The sequence below is a fragment of the Sceloporus occidentalis genome, unplaced genomic scaffold, assembly GCF_023333645.1.
Source record: "Sceloporus occidentalis isolate IW3139 unplaced genomic scaffold, rSceOcc1.0.p SCAF_2, whole genome shotgun sequence".
Classification (NCBI taxonomy): Eukaryota; Metazoa; Chordata; class Lepidosauria; order Squamata; family Phrynosomatidae; genus Sceloporus; species Sceloporus occidentalis.
Window position 1 is genome coordinate 101,517,554 of NW_028316982.1, and position 17,888 is coordinate 101,535,441.

A 17,888-nucleotide genomic window follows, 5' to 3' on the forward strand; every position below is an offset into this window, starting at 1 on the left:
AAAAATATACATTACTGGCTAGGAATATTGAGGGATACATCTCCAAGTGAAGGGTAGATAACTTCCTTTCTTTCGGCTAAAATGCACTCTCCGTCTCAGTGCTAAGCTAGTTAACCTAGTTGACTTCAGATCTACTTTAAAAGCAAAATGTGATGGGGTTTATATGGCAAGAGGTTTCAGTTGTGCACAGGGACTGACTGACCAGTATGGAAAGAGGTTAGAGAAGACAGTAAAAGATCATTCAGAGAGATTATGTAATGTGGGAAGAGCACCTTAGAATGATAAGATTAAAGATGAAAGTGGACTTTGAATGTGACAAAGAATCACACACTTGATGACTAAGCAGGATGGTTGACTCTGAAAAGATGAGAAAGAGTGGTGTAAAAGTTGAAAAATACTAATATTGTAGCAAAAGTACATAAAATAAAATAGCTGAATTCATTTTGGATAGAGGTGGGGAAAGGAGGTTCCTACTTAGAAATGTATGTTATTATATCTGAAATTTCTCCCTGAAATTTGAGATGCCTAGCTTTGGACTCAGCCTTGTAACTGTATGCCCATTTACCAGTGAACAGGATTGCATTTGCATAGTTAAAACTAATGAACTGTCTGAGCCTGTTCCTAGAGAGGCTTGATGTGGTGACACATGCTTTAGTTACCTCTTGTTTTGATTACATGATGTGCTGTATGTGTGACTGCCTTTGAAGTGTGTTCAGAAAAAGCTGATTGTTAAATGGGCTTGGCTACACAGAGCATGCTACTGAGCAAAAGGCAGGATATAAATAAAATAAAATAATAATGAATACACCTTCCTTGTGAAGGAAGAAGCAGAGCTTGGAGTGTTGCATTTGAAAATCGATTTAAATATTAGAAAATAGGAAATTAATACAGTACATTTTTTTCTAAAAGTAATAACTGAAATATTTAAATTGGTTAAATTATTGTTAATTGATTTGTTATTTAAAATATTAGTTTCCAGGACAGAGTATAGGATTTACAGAGAATGCCATAGAGGTTGTTACCACTGACCTCTAGTTGCATATTTTGTCATTGGCACCTTTTGTCATTTTAAAGTTGCTTTCCCCCAGCTTGTCCCCTCTCCCCCAAGATGATCCGCAAAGTACTAATACAGTTGTTGCCTGGGGTTGGTAGGACTCTAACACATCTTGAAACTGTAATTTTGGAAACAACGTGTTCAATTAACTTTTGTTACTCATGTGCATTTGTCTTCTGTCCTTTCTTTGCCCTCCTGTATTTGCACCTCTGCTCCAATAATTCATTGTTTTACATGATTTTTTAAGATTGTTTCATCTCACCTCTTATCTTTCTTTTCTCCCATTCTTGTGTTTAGACATATCCAAAATAATATACTACAGTACTTCAGAGAGCTGAGTGAATAACTTATAGACGATTAGGATAGAATGGCAATTTTAATGTCCACCTGTTCTCTTTTAGGAAAGGTAGTTTCCAACAGAACAGTGGATTATGAAGAGGTGCAGTGGCTGAATTTCACCGTTCGGGCTTCAGATAATGGAACTCCAAGGAGATCGGCTGATATGCCAGTATACCTAGAAATTGTTGATATCAATGACAACAACCCCATCTTCAGCCAGCCATCCTACCAGGTGAACTTAAATGGTTGTGTGGGGATGTGAGAAAAAGTGGAGGGGCAATTTGGGGAGAGAAATATGAGCCCAAACTTTATCAGATGAGAGAGGCCATTTCCTCTACTATTCAGCATTCCTATGTCTGAGAGAGCTTTATTGATCAGAATATTTTCAGCAACACTTCATTTGTGATGTGGACTAAGGAATAACTGTATAACTGTGTAAACGAGGATGAAATGAAGACTTGAAGCAAGTTGGTTTGCCTTATAATTAACCAGTAGCCATTCAGTCATATCAGGATTTACCTCCAGTTTGTTTGCTTTCAGCCAGTCCCTTACTTATATCAATTTATCCTTTCCATCTAAATTCACGAAAGCTGTTTAGTGCTAAACTGATGTGAGTTAGAGACTGAATGAGGGCACCAGACCCTAGAACACCAAATAATATTTCTACAGAGATTTGTTTTATATGTTAAACACAGAACACAGAGATATACCTGCCCCCCACATCAAACAGGAATTTGTCAGTATGCCCTTCTAACATCTCCCATCAAGATAAGATCTGAGACTCTGCAGAGCAGTGCCACTAAGTCCCCTCACCACTGCCCAAGAGGTGGTCCAAAGGTATACCATTCTCAATGGTTTCAAAAGAGATCCAAAAGAACTGACTGGAATAAACTCTCCGTCAAGAAGCGATAAACCTCCTAATAGAGCCAGCATGGCCAAAAATCTTTCAAGAAATTCTACCATCACCACTTTTGTCTATCTCAGCCTGGGATCTCTGACCTTACAAGGCATATCAAAGAATCTAGAAAACAAGAGTCAAAACAGCACCCTCTGTACCAGTGTCTTGGGCCAGAAACTTTCAATAATACCAGTAGCCAAGATACTGGACTCAGTACCAAAAGTAATTGGAAGGAAGCATAAACATAAACACACACACATAACTGTATAAGAAAGTGGCTTTATTTGAAAGGAAAAGAGGGACAGGCATAAAATACAGAGAGAAGTAGCATTTGGGAAAAATACAGATAAGAAAACGATACAGCTAAACTAAGTTGTATCAAAACATAGATTGTAGTTGAGCAGGTTCTCAGGACTGAGCAAACAAACAGCACAAGCCAATATCAATATGTAAGACAAAACTTAAAGGAGGCTATGAGCTAACTCTAGCCCCCAGCTTTTGTATCCCAAAGGGTTTAACAATCCCAGGTAATTCCTATTAACCAAAAACTATATGGTCAAGCCCAACCATCTCAAACTTTCTAGAAAGAATGTGTCTGAATTAGTGAGACTTCTCCTTTTGGCCTCAAAGGCTACAGCCAGAGTAAGCTAGCATGCAGGAGATTCAGTGAGGAACCTGCCTTCCCAGGCTTAGAAAAGGGTGGCTGCTGAGGAGAAAAATGCCTTTCCCCACTCTCTCCCTGTCTAGTTCCCTGTACAGATCTTATAAGAGTCACCCACATCATTCTTAAAGCAGTAAAATGTAGTAGGCCTTTTTCACACGAGAGGCAAAGCGCCCGCATCCCGTGAATAAATGGTGATTAAATCTTGTGAAATTCCCTCAACAACGGGATTGTTTTCAGATGACATCATGTGACATTGCCATTATCCCGGCATTATTCCATGAATAATAAAGTGGGGAAATCCCATGAATGAAAAGGGGTGCGATTTTGTCACTTTATTCACAGGATAATGCCGGGATAATGGTGACGTCATCTGAAAACAATCCCATTGTTGCAGGATATTCACAGATTTAATTGCCATTTATTCATAGGATGTGGGCGCTTGCCTCCTGTGTGATAAAGTCTGTAGTCATCATCACATCCTAGAATCACAGAGTTACAAGGAATCTGGGAGATCTACTAATTCAGTTTCTTGCTCTATAAAGCAGGATGCATTTACAACATCAGTGCCAGATAACGGTTCGGCCTCTGCTTAAATAGCTTCAGAAGAAGAGAAGCCACCATCACATTGTTTCATTGATGATAAGCATTTGGCCTTAGGAAACATCTCCTGCTGAGTAGCCAAAATCTGTCTTGCCCTCTAGAGCAGCAAAGAAGAACACTCCATCATCTGTATGAGAGCCTTTCAGATATTTGGAAAGCACCAACACATTGCCTCTCAACCTTTACTTTTCCAGACTATACATAACTAGTTTTAGCCACTGTTCCTCATATGTCAGTTTCCATCTCCCCCACCATTCCAATCACTCTTTTTGAATGCTGTCTAGCTTGACATTCTCTTACAATGTGATACCCAGAAACTTCTACATTGCTCCAGATGCAGCCTGATAGGTGAATCTACTACATCCCATTATTAGACATTGTGTTTTTCTTTACATAGCCTAAATTTCCATTAACATTTTTAGCATCTGCCTTTCACTGTTAGCTCCTATTTGGATTTTGCTTTACTAGGGCACTTAGATCTTTTTCACATGTATTGCTTCCAGTATCTCCCCCTTTGCCTTTGATTTTTCTTTTTGCTGTAAATGCAAGACACCTCTAATAGTAATGGCCAGAAGTCATTTGTGTCTTACCTAATTAATAAATGATGTGTTACCTGTGTGTCCCTGCAGCATGCACCAGTGAAGGCAAATGAACTATGGAACCACATCCAGTTGAATTAACTAGATCCCTGATCATCCTTTAGGTCACTTTCTGCTTGTGTGTTTTTCTTATGTTTACAGAAGCCTGTTTTTGAAGATGTCCCCCTAGGTACTGTCATTCTGAAGGTCCGAGCCACAGATGCTGATTCTGGACGCTTCTCCCAAATCCAGTACAGCTTGGGAGATGGGGAGGGCAAGTTTGGAATCAACCCCAATACGGTAATAAGCTAAGTCAATACATCAGTCATGCGTTAGCCAAACCTCTACTGCTGGATGGGGAACCTTTAGCCCATTGACCATGTATGGCCATATAAATGTTTTTGAGGTACCCAGAACTGTCAAATTTTTGAAGTGGAAAAGTAAACTCAATTTTATTGCTAAAACAAAGCATGCTGGGTATGTAACTTTCTTTTTGACTAGATTCACACTCTCTAAAGCTTCTATGGAAGTGCAGTTCTATGCTAAAACAAGGTACTCAAATTTATTCAGTCCCCTTTTAAAGCTATCCAGGTTTGCAGCCATCTACATGCTGTGGATTAATTACATGCTGTTTGAAGAAATATTTCTATTTATTTGTTCTGAATGTCTCCCATATTAGCTTCAGGGGAATAACCTTAGATTTTAGTAGTGTGTGTATGTGTGCTGGTGCATGCATCTGTATATCAGAGAGAGAGAGAGAAAGACTTCTCTATCCCACATATAATTTTATATACCTCCAACCTGTAGTAGCATGAGTGTTGGTGTAGCACACTAGGAAACCAGGATTTGAAACCCCATTCAGACACAGAAACCTATTGGGTGACCTTGGGCAAGTCACATTTTCTTATCCTCAGAAAAAGGAAATAGCAAACTGCTTCTGAACACAAGAGCTGTACAGACAGCCTGTAAGGGCGGCTCTATGCTGCCCCTCGAAGCACTGGGTTGGGGATGCGGTAACCGCACACCAAACCCCAACCCGCTACAAAAAGGAGCTGTGAAACATGGCTCCTATCTGAGCTGCTACAAGGGTGCCATAAGCACCATGGCATGACCTTATGATCTCCCTTGTGCGCAGTGTTGTTTGGGTATTGCGCACGAGCGACATCATCATGGCATGTGCCATCTGGTCAGGCATGCATCAAATTGTGCCCGGGTGCCAGCACAAGGGCTTTGAGCATGAACTCACTGAACCCTAGTTTGGGTCCAGGCTGGCACAAAGTGCCGGTCTGTACACCCTCTCTGTCTACCAAGAAAACCTGTGATAGGGTTGTTTTAGGGTTGCCATATCAGAAATGACTTGAAGGCACAAACAACAATAATGGCTTCTATTATTCACTTTTCCCTAAATCAAACAGCTCCAAGTGTTGTATACTGGCCTAATAAAGTTTGCCACATAAAGCAGTTACTTAGTCTGCTTGCCTTTTTCTGCAACTTTTACCGCTTCAGAATTACAACACAGGGAAACTGGTACAGGTATATCCAATACAGGGAAAGGTGGGATATAAATATCATCATCATCATCATCATCATCATCATCATCATCCATGGCAACAACAAATCTTTCCACAGTAGTCCCATAAGTGTCCGTGAATGAATCCAATAACTTTCTGAAGGTCTTTGTGTGTCCTAGGGGGATATCTACATTCTATCAGCCCTGGACCGAGAAAAGAAAGATCATTACACATTGACTGCTGTAGCCAGAGATAATCCAGGAGACATTTCCAGTAACCGTCGAGAGAATTCTGTGCAGGTAAAGGCCTGTAGACTTTACTAGACATTTTCCAAATCTAGAGGGTTGACAGCATCTTTGCAAGAGTCAAAATGGCCTGAAACAGACAGGCCAAAAGCACCGTGTTGGTGCCAAAATTAGGCAACCGCATGCTCTGGGACCCTAATATATATGGATGGTGCCATCTTGACATGGTGCCATCCATACGTGTAGCACATCGATGACATGCGTGCACTGTGTCCAAAAAGTGCGGTGAGCAGCAGCCTGGTGGCGTCGCCAGAAAATGCAGCAGCCTGGTGGCCTTGCTGCAAGGAGCTTTGGAACGGAGCTCCTTTTCGCAGCGGATCATTCCTGTGGCAACCGCACGGCTGCGGGAACGATACTGAGGAGAAAGGGACCGCCCCTTTCTCCTCTGTAGGGCCGGGGTGTCTGGGGACATGAACTCCAAGGACACCCCTTTTCCAGACCATGGAGAAACGGCATTTTGTCACTTCTCTTTGGCCCAGAAAAATGCTAATTGAGGCCACAGGGCTGCCGGTGTGGCTGCCCTGGCCCCAATCTGGCACGAAAAGGGGCAGCTGCAGGCCACCCCCTTGGGGCAGTCTGTACCACCCCAATGTTAGCTACACCCATTATTTCTACCCCAGACTGTTAACAGAGGATTGTGAAATTTACAAGAAAGACAAGACTAAGAAGGATGGTCAAGAGCATCAAAAGGATTGCAGATGCAGAAAGTAGACAGATGCTGCATAGGCAGAAATAATAAAGATATAGAAATCTTTATTTTTGAATAGAGTAAAACCAATGGTTTTGTCAGAACAAGGGAAAGAAGAAAGTAGGCTGTAAATGCAAGAAGATCAGATGTTTTGAGAACAGCTAGAAAACAGAAGTAGAAAAGCCACTAAAATTAGATTTTTTTTGCAGGGCCAAGGTCATAGAACAAAAACCATGCCAACATTAGAAGATGTAACAGAAAAGGAAGTGTTGCCCAAGTCTTTCATATGACCACCTCAATTTCTTGCCCATCTTACATGGTTTTGCTTTCCTGTATTATTGGTGTAATGTTGGACATGATATAATATGGAGAAGCCACCTTTATTATGTAAGATTCCTACACAACAACCGCAAATCTGTTAAATTCAGAAGTTTGTGTCTCCATGAGTCAGTCCCAATTTACACTAATAATATAGAAAAGACACCATTGGACAAACCTGATGAGGAAATGAAAGCTTCACTATAATCAGTGTTCTTCACTGTCCCCAGGCTTTTCTCTGCCCTGATCACTGTTGGGTTGCTTTGATTTTAGGTATTGATTACAGTCTTGGACATCAATGACTACCGGCCCCAGTTTTCGAAAAAACAATACAGCACCAGTGTATATGAAAATGAGCCAGCAGGGACATCTGTGATCACAATGAGTGCCTCTGATCTCGATGAGGGAGACAATGGAGTGGTGACATACAATATGGAAGGACCTGGAGTAGGTATGTAGTGGAGAGAAACTGGTTAAGATTATAACAGTAGCCTCAGTTATTACGGCTATTAGTAATGGCCATAGGCCATTGTTTTTAACTTTTTAAAAATTGTGTAATTGTTTTTTAAACTTTGTGTTTACATTTTAATGCTTTGTATTGCTTTTAACTTAGAATAATAGAATAGAATTGTAGAGTTGGAAGAAACCACAAGGGACACCCAGTCTAATCCCCTGCCATGCAGGAAATCACAATCAAAGCATCCCTGACAGATGGCCCTCCAGCCTCTCTTTAAAGACCTCCAAGGAAGGAGACCCGACCACTCTCCTAGGGATTGTGTTTCACTGTCACAAAAATGTAAATACATCTGACTTCTAGATCTGCACCCTTGTCAAGATGTTACAAAAACAGGGCTGGGGTAGGAGGCTGATTTGAAGCTGAAATCAAGTCATCTCTGCCATTACAGTATTAAAACAGAATAGCAAAGGAGGGCTCTGCAACAGAGCATGGAATTAACTCAGTAATTAGCTTAATTTATTAATTTACCAAATTTCTTACTAAATGCCCCAATTAGTGAATTAACTAATCCACTAAATAAGCTTTGCATATTAAAATTTGTGGATTACATCATTAGAATTTGTTTGGGTGGGTATCTCTCTCTCTCCCTCTGTCACTTTCATTAAAACAGGAAGGTCTGCTGCCTCCAGAGAAGAAGTATTAGGATTGGGGGAAATCCATCACACATCTTTATTGTCAGGCAGGCTAATCTTATTTGGTTTGGTAAGTTAGCAGGGAGAGGGGAAAGAAAAAGAGAGAAATTCCTGGAACCCAGGTCAAAGAGGAACAAGAAATTGTCTCAAAAAATTCAGATTAAGAATTCTCCACTCTTCAGTCTTAACCTATTGCTGTATTTGCAGCGGATCAGTGCCTTCTGCCTGAAATGTTTGTGTATGTGTATATGTGTGTGTGTGTGTGTGTGTGTGCACTTTCAAATCACCTGTTGACATATGACTACGCCATGAATTTCATGGGGTTTCTTAGGCAAAGAATACTCAGAGATGATTTTGCCAGTTCCTTCCTCTGAAATATAACCTACAGCAGCTGAAATTCGCTGGGTGTTGCTCATCTAAATACTAACCAAGACTGACCCTGCTAAGCTTTCAAGGGTGCCGTTAGGGTATTTAGACCTAGCTTAAATATACCATTCCTTAATAACCTTTAACAAATGAGACACTTGAGGAGTAAGTAAAGTGCACATGTTGGTGAGGGTGGGAAGAAAAGAGAGATGCAGATAGGTGACTAGCTAAATTGAAAAGGTTATAAGCTGAGTTCCCATACTTTGAGACAACCTTTCCCAACCTGACTGTTCTAAGATGTGTTGCGCTTCCACCATCCCCAAGCAAAAGTCATTATGGGTTTTTTAGTCTGTGTGTGGGAAAATTCCAGGTTGGAGGAAGACAACTTGGAAAAGACCAAAAGAGTCCTTTAGAAGGAACCAATAAGAGAATGTGGTCCTCTAAGCTCAATAGTGACAATCTGTATGCCGTTATCTGTGAATTCCATGGTCTAGCCCCACATAAACACCTTTTTCAATGTGTTAATTAAATAAAACTAATCTAATTTAAAAGATCAATTATTAGTGTTATTGTATAGAATTAATTTCCCAGTTTCTAACATAGCATCATTAATTTTCAAACCTAAGTTCAAAGCTCTCATCTGTAAGTACTGAAATAAGGTTGAGACAGGTGGTGTGATAATTTCATATTTCATTCCTATGGTTGCTGGGAGCAAGAAAGACAAAAAAAATTCTCCAGATTTTTGACAATGAGATATACAGCTGTTGTTCAGAACGATCTGTCTCCATCCTGTGCAAAGTATACCAGCTCCTTTATTGGTGTAAAACACTGAGATGGAATGTCAACACTTCAGAGAATTGGTATATAGAAAATACGCAGTTTACTCTGAAAACAAGACATACAACACAGTGGTCAGCTCTTATTAAATGTATTACCTACATTCAGTATATTTGTGTGATGTAAACCTGTGACGTTGTTGTTGATTTTGAATAAATATAAAGTTTGTTCTGCTGATGTATAGATTTCTTTATTCAGCCATTCTCCACCACAGTTCTAGATTGTTATCTCATTTTTTAAAAAGCAATACATTATAAACTGCTTTTGTAGTAAAACAATTCATATGGTACCCAAAGTGAGATACGTCTCTTGTGTCCTTAGAGGCTTTCAAAATTCAGAAAGACTCAGGCCTCATAACAACACGCAGACGTCTACAGTCTTATGAAAGGTTCAATTTGACTGTGGTGGCCACTGATAAAGGAAGACCACCACTCTGGGGGACTACTATGCTCCAAGTGGATGTTATTGATATCAATGATAATCGACCATTGTTTGTCCGCCCTCCCAATGGCACCATCTTACATATTAAAGAGGTAAGTCCAAATCTAGAATCATTCATGCTACTGATTTGATAGAGTGGTCCAGGGCTGACCTTGAGATGATTATGTTGCTGTGTTGTTTAATGTGGCTGTTTTCTGTTATAAATTTATATGTGGATTTCTCAAGTTTGAAAAGGTGAAAAAAAAAACCAAAAAACAGTCATCACAGATAATGGTCATACTGGCTGGGAGATCCATGATGTTTCCCAGTTACAGAGTTTGCTTTGGTTTCCATTTTTGTCTCTTATTTCCTTTTACAATTAAGGCATATTTCTAATTGTAATATAAAAGAAATGGATTCTGGGGGGTTATAGTCCTACATCTGATTGGAATGTACCTAATAGCTTTGATCAGTAATGTCTGCTTCACCCATGTTCAAAATGGTGCTAGAATTGAGATGTAGGATTGAGATGTCCCTCAGGTGGCAGCAACACAAATAAGAAAACTGTCTGGGTTAGAATGTTTAAAAGCAGCATGCATTGCCCAGTTTGAGCCAACGTTTCAAATGGTATGAGGTCTGGTTAGTGCATTACTTCTTCATTTGTAGGAATGTGTGGAATATTCTGAAAAGCAAAACGTATCTTGTAAATTTCTATTTCAGCTAATGTGTTATATAGCTTTCAACTACATCAAGTCTGACTAAAAGTAATGTATTAACTGATCCTTATAACATGGTGTTTTGCTACAAAAGCTTTATTTGATGCAAAAATGTTCTCTTGTGTTTGGCATGTCATTCTGCTATAAGGGTTTTTTTTAATGGAGGAAGAAAACCATGTGTGTGCAGAAGCCAAGTATCTACAGCTCATAGTCTATATGGTTTCTTAGACATACACTTACAAATTGATATCCTCAACAATGTTTTCCACTGATATTGTGTTTGTGTTTGCAAACAGGAAATCCCCTTGCGATCAAATGTGTATGAAGTCTATGCCACAGATAAAGACGAGGGGCTCAATGGAGCTGTTCAGTACACCTTGCTTAAAACTGGTGCGGGGAATAAAGACTGGGAATACTTCACCATTGACTCCAACAGTGGACTTATTCAGACAGCAATGAGGCTCGACCGAGAGAAGCAAGCTGTGTACAGTGTAAGTGCTTGGGCAAGAATGTTGCAGCTTTCACAGGAGTATCCCATAAAGTTTGTTCATACCAGCCAGCTGCCAAATGTTTTGTCCTTCATTGTTCAGGAAGTTCTCAAGCTCAACTCAAGTGGTATCCAAATGACAATATTCTACCTAGGCAACTACAGTAACAAGTGGGGAACACCAGAATGGGATTAGTGGTGTAGTAATGCTGTAAGGACTTAATATCTTTAAACCAGGTCTACACAACTGATCGACTGGCAAAAAGAATGACACCTAACACGGTTGTGATGGATTTCTGTCTCTTCATCATAAATTGTGTGCAGGCCTATAAACAGTAGACACCACAAAGGGGGCTTTTTTAGAAATATCTGTAACCTTAAGAACCCTGTCCCCTTTTCTCAGCCATGTGAAGTTCTGAGTGTGTGTGAATTCAGATCGGGTGAATGTATTGGTAAGTGTGCCTGACAGTATACAATTGTTCCTGGCTTTTAAGTCTTGTGTACTTCACCATACCATAAATGTGAGATGTTTTTCATTCCCTACCATATTGGTGACATTCTGGCCTCATTAACAAAGTTCTCCTCCCCACATTTGCTCAACTACAAATTTTGTACATTGGCCATAGGGGAAGGTTGTACTTTACAACAGGTATTTCAGACCACAAATGTGTATGCATCCTCTCCAAACTAAACTGACTAAGTTTACACGGTCACTTTCACATGGGACCCATTTCATGATTCCAGAAAGGAGTGTAGAGTGTAGAAGAGCACATGTATTTCTAGGTTCGCCTTAGGGTCATCATAAGACAAAAAGAACTTGAAGACACACAGCATTTGCTCTAGCCCCTGAATGTGTCCCTTCTCTCTACTCATGGGGAGTAGGTACAGTGGTGTTTGCTGGAAGCATCAGTCCCTAGTCAGGTAGTGTGTTTTGCCACTTGCTGTAGTTGGAGCTGACAGAGGTTGTTCAGAATCTTTGCTTTCTGTCTCCCCAGTCATGGGGTGGACCTGCTAACTGTGGTTGGAGAGGTGGCAGACAGGAGGGGAAGTGGCTGTGTGCATGTCCTGGCATTAATCTTGTCTTGTCTGATTAATTGAATGTCAAGCAGAAAGCTTTAAACACCTTCAGAAACTCACCAAAAAGTCTGAGAGTTATAATCCCTACAGCTTCAATGTATCATGTGGAAGAAAGTCATTTAGGCTATAGAGATGCCCCATTCTTCTTCTGGTCCACCACTGTATGTATGTCAATATATGTCACTGACAGGATGCTGACCATTATTAGTCCTTTGTTGTGTAATACAGCCAAATAGAGAACTGATAAACTGAAGCCAGTGTCATTATTTCACCGTTAATCTTCACTTGATGCAGTAAACCTAGAAAATACCCTAGGCCAAATACATGACCAGCCTTTTGTGTGTTTCTCCCGTAGCTGATTATTGTGGCATGTGATCAAGGGCAACCACCATATGAGACCATGCAACCTCTCCAAGTGGCACTGGATGATATAGATGACAATGAACCCATCTTCATGAGGCCACCTGTAAGCAGGTCTATCCCTTCCCCTTATGCACTTCATTGGAACTGTAGAATAGTGGATTTCAGTATATAGTGGGGTTTCTCTAGGCATGGTGCAAGAAGTAGCTGTTATGTCATATCAACTCACCAGATACAGTTTGCAGAATGTATTTAGCATAATATTAGCTTGGAATCCCTGGAGACTGAGAAAACAGTTTCATTTGGGGGAAATATATTAATTTGTTACTTTATTTGTTAGCTTTGGGGTTGTGAATACCGCCTGCAGGCACCTCCATTTTCACCAGATCAGAGCCACGGCAGCCGCACGCTACGGTCCCAATCTGGCTTTTCCAGGGCATGAAAAGGCTTTGCAAAAAGCAGCTCCTTTTTGTGCCATGGAAAGGGCACAGTAGCCACAGCAGCACAGCTACACAGTGCTCCTTCAGCACTGTGTCATGTGAATGCAGCACCAGAGGAGCGTTGTGACGCTGCAAGCCATGTTGTGCAACGTGCGGTATCATGGCGTCTTGGGGGCAGAGCCGGGGTGTGCATCGTGGAGGCTCTACACCCCAACTGCACCCCCACCCCACCCCCAGCTGGCCTTTTAGGCCAGTGTATAAAGGTTCTTGCTTACTTTTTTGTTTCATACTGGAAGGAAGTTACTTATCACTACATTTCTATAACTGGTACCTTTTCCAAAACAAACTGGAGAAGCACGGTTTTCAGTATAATGACAAGAACATTTCCTGTGTAAGAATAATTTCATAAAATGAAGTCTTATTACTAATACATATTACACTACCCCAATGAGCTGAACATCACTTATCTACCGACCAGATTTTTTCCGTTAAAAATAATAATAAAACTTTTATTTATATCCCACTTTTTGTTAAGACAATCAAAGTGGCATACATAATTAAAATAGTACAACAATATATACACATTATTCCCCCCCCCCTTAAAAAAGAATTAAGCAGTTAAGGATTAAAATGACATAGTTTTACCATAACTATACCCAGGACTTCCAAGAGAGAACCTGGGCCTTTTTAAGTTCAAAGATGCACAATAAGTAGGACATCTGGAGAACTGTAACTTCCATGGTTTTACTATTTATAAGAGTAATAGTGAAGGAAGTTCCCTTTTTAAGGGTCTGAAATAAAACCATAACCACAAAACAAAGCAAAATATTACATTGCTTCATTCAGTAATATTTAGTGCTTGTGTGTTACAATTTTTATTGTTGGTTTTAAAACCATTTTGAAGACAACGTGATGTTATTTGTAACTTCATAAATTCCACCCTGGCCCCCATTTACATTTGTATGTATAAACTGGAGTGGATGGCATGACACATAATTTACTGTTTTGCTGAGAAGTATCATTCTTGTTTGTCTTTATTGCCCTGTTTCACTCATTCTCTCCCTTCTTCCTAACATCTTCTGCAGAAAGGTGGTCCTCCTTACCAGGTTCTTTCTGTGCCTGAACATGCACGCCCTGGAACCATTGTGGGGAATGTCACTGGTGCAGTGGATGCTGATGAGGGTTCCAATGCTATGGTCTATTACTTCATTGCAGGTAGACTTGGCATCATTTCCTTTGATGGTTTTTGTATTGTTCAATGCTTGAATCATGTTTTTATTCAATCACCCATTCAGTGTTTAATAAATAAATAAATAAATAAATAAATAATATTAAATGGTTGCCAAGGCTAAAATATTGTCCAGACTCTTTCTCCTGAGTTAAATGCATTTTGAGTTCAAATGCTTCTCCCTGGTGCTGGGAAAAGAAAATAACCTTAAACTGATGATCTGATACTACCTGAAGATGTGATATTGTCTTTTTCTTCCCTTTCTCGGGCAGTCTCCAGACTCATCAGCAAAAAATTAACATATCAACCACTGCTCTGCCTTTGTCAGTTCAGTATGACCTGATTCCTACTGCTAGACCTGATTAAAATTAACTCATTGAATTAATGAGTTTAACCTATGTGTTGACTCACTATTCAGTAATTGATTCAGTGACTTTACATTATGTGGGAGTAAACAGAAAGATGCAGACCTATGACCAAACACAATAAATTTGGTATAACATTGTGTATCATGCTATGCATTCCTAAGGAGACTATTCTAGTCCCCTTCTTATTGTCCTGTCAAGCAGGGGAGTTTTTTGTTATTCTGGAAGACTGTTTTTTAACAAAATGTTAATCATATGTTTATATTTTTTTAAAAAAAATAATGGATATATTTTAAATTGCTTTTGTCTTATAGATGGCTTAATGACATTTTAGCAATAACCTGGTTTGTTTTAGCTATATTTGTGGTTTTTTTGGTTTGTTTTTTTTAAAAAATAAAGGCGGGATACAGACGGGCAAAAAGGGGTGTATTCATGACGTCATGAAGGTAGAGCCTTCAGACGGGCCCTACCTGAATGCCGCCATGAACACGCCCCCCGCACGCCCCAAGCGGGAAGAAGCGGCATTAAAAAGGTGCTGCTTTTCTCCGCTTCTTTTCCGTTTGATGCGCAGCTGCGCAGCTCCATCTGTAAGCTGCTGCACCGGTACGCCAGAATTGCTACGCCGCTAATTTAAGTTGCCCATTTAAAAGCTCCGTGTCTGCTGCGTCACATAATGAGTCGGGGTCCTGGAACATGCGCAGTTTGCAGTCAGGCTTTAATTGCAGCGTCAGCTGCCATGCAGGTGTGGAAGCTGCAGCACAGCTGCAGCGCATTTTAAGACTCGTAACCCTAACCCTAATCCTAACCCTAACCCTAGAGCAACATGTACGCATGCGCTGCTTGGAAAGTTTGGACTTTAAAGTGAACCCCTACACACATTCCTGTGCCATTTTCACCTAACAATAAAAAACGCTAAAACTGTAAATATTTACATATATACAAGGGAGGTGATGGGGGATGGCAGGGGGACAGCGGTGGCAGCAGAGACAGCTGTAGCTGTGCATTGCAGATTCAGCAAGAGCGCGGGGACCAAAGGAGAGGAGGCATCTATGATGCTGGTGACACTGGCAAAGTGCAAGCGGACAAGGATGCCAACACCAGCTGATCACCAGCTGGCAGGAGACCACCATTGTTCTTGGGCAGAGCAGGGGGAAAAGTTTTAAAGGGGCTTGGGCACTTTAAATGTGCCCATAGGCTTTCTGCCGCCGCTGCTTAGCGCTGCAGCTGCGCATCCGCCAGCCGGCAAAGGAAAAAAAAAAAGCCCCGTTTTTGGCCGCCCGTGAGGAAGCTGCCTCTCTCTTTGCAGCGTCCTCCGAGGCGGCGGTTTGGAAACTGCGGGTCAGAAACGGCCCCAGGTGAGGCGTCTTCACTGCCCCCCATGTGGAAGCCCCATCACCTGAGCCACGCCCCCGGGGCGGGCGGTCTGGAGGCTCCGTATTCAGCAGAATACACCTCCAAGACGTCTTCCCCTGCCCGTCTGTATCCCGCCAAAGTCTTTTTAAAGTCATCTTTATGTAAGTCACCTTTGGGCAGAACAGATGGGCAGGAAAAAGCACGCTGATTTTGCTTTTTCTGAAAGTGAGTTGAAACCCTGCTGCTTGCGTGGCCCACTCCCAAGGCAGGCCAAATAAGCAGAGGCTTACTGCATGGCACGACATCAAGCCGCACCACTGAGAAAAGTTTTTTGTTGCATCCTCACCATACATGCACACTGTCGCACAAACATACCAGCTGTGACCAAGTACTTCCTACATCTACAGATGCCATCGTATTGCATGGCCACACATTCACACGTGGGATCCTCTGCTGGTTCAGAACACTGGTGCATTGGTGTGCAAGTGATACACACTGAGCAAGCAGATGTGAGCAAAGCACAATCATGGAGCCCCTCCCACATGCCCCCTTCACCCCATGCCCTCCTGTTAGAATGTCTGGTTTTTGTATGGTGTCATTACGTCTATTGGAATTGTCCCATTTTCATTTCTTTGCTTTGTCAAGGCGTTTATATTCATCAATGAAGATGCACATTTTCTGCCTTGAGTTGGACTATCCACGCTTCTTTTTGCCCAGAACATGGCTTCATTCTGGCTTCCAGCTGCTTTCAAGGTGTGCATCATCTAAACACTTCACCTTCAAAGCAGCTGGAAACTTTTTTTTATTTCTCCCATCTGTTTCACTCCCTTGAGCACCAACTGTGGGAAGGGAAAGGTTGGTTAGGAATTCTTTTGGTGCCTCACAGTAGCATAAGAGTCTATTAGCATATGGCATTTTTTGAAGTCTATGTAATAGTGACAAGAGGATGGCCAAGAAAGCAGTCTCTGTCACCAATTATTGATACTCTTACTCTTTTTTACAGCTGGTAACAGAGAGAACAATTTCCAACTGAGTCGGGAAGGCAAATTGCAGGTGATGCGAGACTTGGACAGGGAGAAAGAAGCTTTCTACTCTATCATTGTCAAAGCTTCTAGTAATAGGAACTGGACACCTCCTCAGGGTCGTCGGGCTGCCAGACTCCAAGCCATGGACCTCAGCACTGATACTACTCTCCAGGAAGTAAGGATCTTCCTGGATGATATTAATGACCAGCCTCCCCGTTTCACCAAATCAGAATACACAGCAGGTAAATACCTCCCACTATAAAGTTCATTTCCTCAAATCCCTAGCATAGGATGGAATAAGAATGTTGTATGTGTGCTATGGATAAAATTCCAGATGGAAAAAGAAAACAAATGAGATTTTGAAAAGTGATTTAAGAATATACAAGATATCCAAAATCTACCTTCTTCACCACTTTACTAACCTTAAGAATCTAGTAAGGAAGTTCTGGGCAACAACATTTAGCACAGACTAAGCATTTACTGCTTGGATGCTCTCATGCTTAACTCTCTTCCAGTGAAAAAAGTTGGACTTTAAAGATCTAACTGTATTCCAAATCCAAACTAGAATAGACCTATTAAGTCAATGAGAACTTGGTGAATCAACACAAATATGTGTACATGATTTATTTATTTAAGTGACTGATGGATTGATTTAATAAATCTATTGTACTTGGGATCAGCAAATGAATTTAGTCATGAAAGTCTGAACTATGTCTGAATTATATCTAGATTTTCAAATTCATTTTTTAAAAAAGATAATGGCTGGCATCCTGTTGGTCAGTCCAGCTAGAGTAGACCCATTCAATTAATTATTCAGTGGTGAGTCAACACATTGGTAAATCCTACTGATTCAGTGAGATTACTGTGGTCAGGAGTAACAACAAGATATAAGCCAATATGTTTTGGTATACATTTTCCACCTATGATATTTAATATAATTAGGCAAACTGGACAGAGCCAATGATCAAATTATGCATATTTTAGGAGTGATAAGAAAATTGCTCTATTGTTGTTTTGTCCTGTGCCATGTTTATATTCATAAATGCAAGAAAGCGGAAGACTATTGGCTTATCTTTATGAAGTTGCACATTGAAATATTTAGGTATCATG

General features: G+C 40.8%; 1 protein-coding gene across 1 annotated transcript in view; it reads left to right on the plus strand.

Moving 5' to 3' along the window:
• LOC149318775 (cadherin-23-like) overlaps window positions 1–17,888 on the plus strand; it is a 582,387-nt gene that overhangs the window by 549,246 nt on the left and 15,253 nt on the right. The window contains exons 50-58 of the mRNA XM_089510444.1: window positions 1,456–1,625; window positions 4,296–4,433; window positions 5,824–5,943; window positions 7,229–7,406; window positions 9,629–9,840; window positions 10,740–10,934; window positions 12,363–12,473; window positions 13,893–14,022; window positions 16,757–17,020. Coding sequence (XP_089366570.1) covers window positions 1,456–1,625; window positions 4,296–4,433; window positions 5,824–5,943; window positions 7,229–7,406; window positions 9,629–9,840; window positions 10,740–10,934; window positions 12,363–12,473; window positions 13,893–14,022; window positions 16,757–17,020 — 1,518 coding nt within the window. The remainder of the gene's footprint in view (window positions 1–1,455; window positions 1,626–4,295; window positions 4,434–5,823; window positions 5,944–7,228; window positions 7,407–9,628; window positions 9,841–10,739; window positions 10,935–12,362; window positions 12,474–13,892; window positions 14,023–16,756; window positions 17,021–17,888) is intronic.